General features: G+C 43.9%; 1 protein-coding gene across 1 annotated transcript; it reads right to left on the bottom strand.

Annotated features, from left to right (window-relative positions):
• Nucleotides 1-259: 259 nt before the first annotated feature.
• Nucleotides 260-2,080, bottom strand: LOC127263629 (uncharacterized). The gene has a single exon (XM_051292738.1). It carries the CDS (start codon nucleotides 2,078-2,080, stop codon nucleotides 260-262), a length of 1,821 nt encoding a protein of 606 aa, XP_051148695.1.
• Nucleotides 2,081-2,954: the final 874 nt, after the last annotated feature.

The following is a 2,954-nucleotide window of genomic DNA, read 5'->3' as shown; positions in this document are numbered from 1 at the left end:
AACACAGTTCAAACAGAGCTCCCCCTTTCTTGATGATCCGATGATCCCATTCCTTCCAAGTAATGCAGCAGCAGTCCCCCCTCTCTCCTGCATCTCTCCCCCTTGCGTGGACAGATGCCAAAAAAGGCTGGGATGCTTATAGGAAGTCAGGGATCTCCTCCTCCTCATCCGGGCCGGAGGCAAATCGAGGATGAAGATGCAGAGCACGAATTATTTTCTTCCGATGTTCAGCTAAGGTGGAGTGAATAGAAGCTTGTTCCTACAAAACTTCAAGAAGTAACCTTCGGGCTTCCAAGAGCTGGCCGGACGGATCGGCTGGGAGAGGTTCCTTAAAGTCGTTGAAAAGCTTTTGCAAGTTCGACCTTGGCTTGAAAAATGTTGTTTGAATTGAATCTTCAGTGGGATCCGGAAGGATCCCATTCTGCTTCAGTAACAATGTAATAAGGGACGGATATGGGAGGTTCGTCTTGTCAAATGATTTGCCACGGGCATACTTCATCATTCTGGAGATGACAACAAAGCCAAAATTGATGTCAGCACAAAATTTGTCAATGCAGAGAAGTAATTTACCCATCTCATATCCAATGTTAGTCCCATTGCTTGTGGGAAAAACATTCATTGCGCAGAATCGAAACAGACACTGATATTTCATGGTCAGTTCTGTTGCAGCCAGGCCAGAACGTCCAAAGTCATCTGATTTCCACGCAGATAGTCGAAGTGCCACTTCTCTTCTGGATTCTTTGATCAAGGCAGAAGGAAACACTTCAGGATTATCAGACGGAAGATGTAGTAAATTGTTTATCACTTGAGGACTGAGTTCAATCATCTTTCCCTGTACATATGCCCTGTGGAACCAAGGACTTTCCTCTTCCAGTACGTCTCGTGTGAGATTGGCATAGAACTCTCGGACAAGCTTCGGGCAATAGGATTTGAGAGAAACTGCCCAACGTCGCAATCCTTTCATCCTCAAGAAAGCGAGAAAGCCAACGTCTTTGTGAAGGGGGTCGGTAAAACGAGCCTCAGGAACAAATTTCCGATTGGCTAAGATATCGTATTCGAACAACTCTGCTCCATCGTCGAAATGTGTAACGTCCATTGCTTGTTCAGCCGAGACTGGGGGAAGTGTAGCTTTCCTTTTTCGAGATTTTGACTTCTTTTGCTTCAGTTTCATCTTGGCAATCACTTCCTTCTTTCTTTTCTTTGAAGGACCAGAGAAGTCATCAGAAATCTTCCTTTTCTTCTTTTGTTTTCCAGAGTGGCGTTTTCTCAGAGTGGCAAGAGGGGCATTGTCCGAGTCGTCAGACTTGGTTTCTGGTTCAAATGGTGCAGGCATCACCACAGCATTTTCACGCTCCATTCGTTCAGAAAAAAGTTTGTCAACAGTTCTATCAATGATTGTGTTGAGACTTTCATCAGAAAGAGACAAAGAAAGTTCAGCAGTTGCACCTTCATGAGTAACCGCTGGTTCCTCATGATAAAGGGGAGAAGTACCCTTTTCAATCCTCTGTTGTTCAGATTCAAGGGCTCCTTCGGAATGTATCATGGTGTCTTCCTGAACATTTCTGGGATCAGCTTCACCAACCTCTTGTTCCTTCCCATCGTCCTCTTTTTCAGCATGATCAGTCGCCTGATCTCCAGGAATATCATCCTCAGGAATATCATTTTGAGTTTCATCAAGGGTTTTCTGCACAAGTTCCTCAGCATCAGCAATGTGATCCCTAGGAGAGGGCGGAGTCACACTATCAGTGACCACAGCCTGAACTTCCTCGCTTGCTTCAGGTTGAGTTGGAATCTCACTAACTGGTTCGCCTGGAGGTAGAGAAGAACTGGTTTGTCCACCACGGCGCCCACGACCTCTATTTCTTCCACGACCTCGTCCTCGAGCAACTGTACTTCCAGACCCTGTTTCCTTTCCAAAGCGAGTTCGCACCATTGTTCTCACCGAGAGAAAATTGTAGGAAGAAGAGTAAAGATAACTCTCACCACTGCACTCAGCGAAATATGAGATCACGCGAAATGAGGAAGACGAGTGACCTGCTCGAGTTATGTATTCAATTTCCTCTGAAACACCACTTCCCATAAGGCTGTGATGACAGCCAGAGCAGCGACGCAGAGCCGTCAAATCATCCCTTTTTGGGTTTTAAATTAAAACCCTTCTCAAAATACCGATAATATCCTTGGTTCAGATATTCTCTTTTCACAAAATGATCCTTCTTCTTTTTGATATTTTCAGAAGACTATTTTTAATCTCCAATTTTCTCCCAAATTTAAAAAAATGGAGATGTTTATTTATTTATTTAAGCAAGCATCATCAAGGAGGACTTGAGCACATACCCAAATCCCTTCGTAGCTTTTCGAATCGATCAGCATCTAGAGCCTTTGTGAGAATATCAGCCTTTTGATCATTCGTTCCAATGTGCTTTAAATCACATACTCCATTTTCCACCAAGTCTCGAATAAAATGGTACCGTATGTCGATGTGCTTTGTTCTTCCATGTTGAACGGGATTCTTGGAAATATTGATGGCGCTAGTATTGTCACAAAACAGGGTGAATGAGTCTTGACCAATACCATAATCATGCAGCATTTGTCGAATCCACAACAACTGAGCACAGCAACTTCCAGCAGCTATATATTCAGCTTCGGCAGTGGATAAGGCAATGGAATTTTGCTTCTTCGAACTCCAGCTAACAATGTTATCTCCAATATAAAAGCATCCACCTGTTGTGCTCTTCCTGTCATCACAACAGCCAGCCCAATCTGAATCTGCGAATCCGATGAGATCAAGACCAGACCTGTTGGAATACCACAATCCTAGTTCTGTCGTTCCTTTGACATATCTGAGAATTCTCTTTGCTGCCTTAAGATGTGATTCCTTAGGAGTAGATTGAAATCTTGCACATACACCAACACTGAAGGAGATGTCTGGACGACTTGCAGTCAGGTAGAGAAGA

This window comes from Andrographis paniculata, unplaced genomic scaffold (assembly GCF_009805555.1).
Source record: "Andrographis paniculata isolate CXL003 unplaced genomic scaffold, ASM980555v1 Contig69END, whole genome shotgun sequence".
Classification (NCBI taxonomy): Eukaryota; Viridiplantae; Streptophyta; class Magnoliopsida; order Lamiales; family Acanthaceae; genus Andrographis; species Andrographis paniculata.
This window is presented reverse-complemented; position numbering and strand designations above follow the sequence as displayed.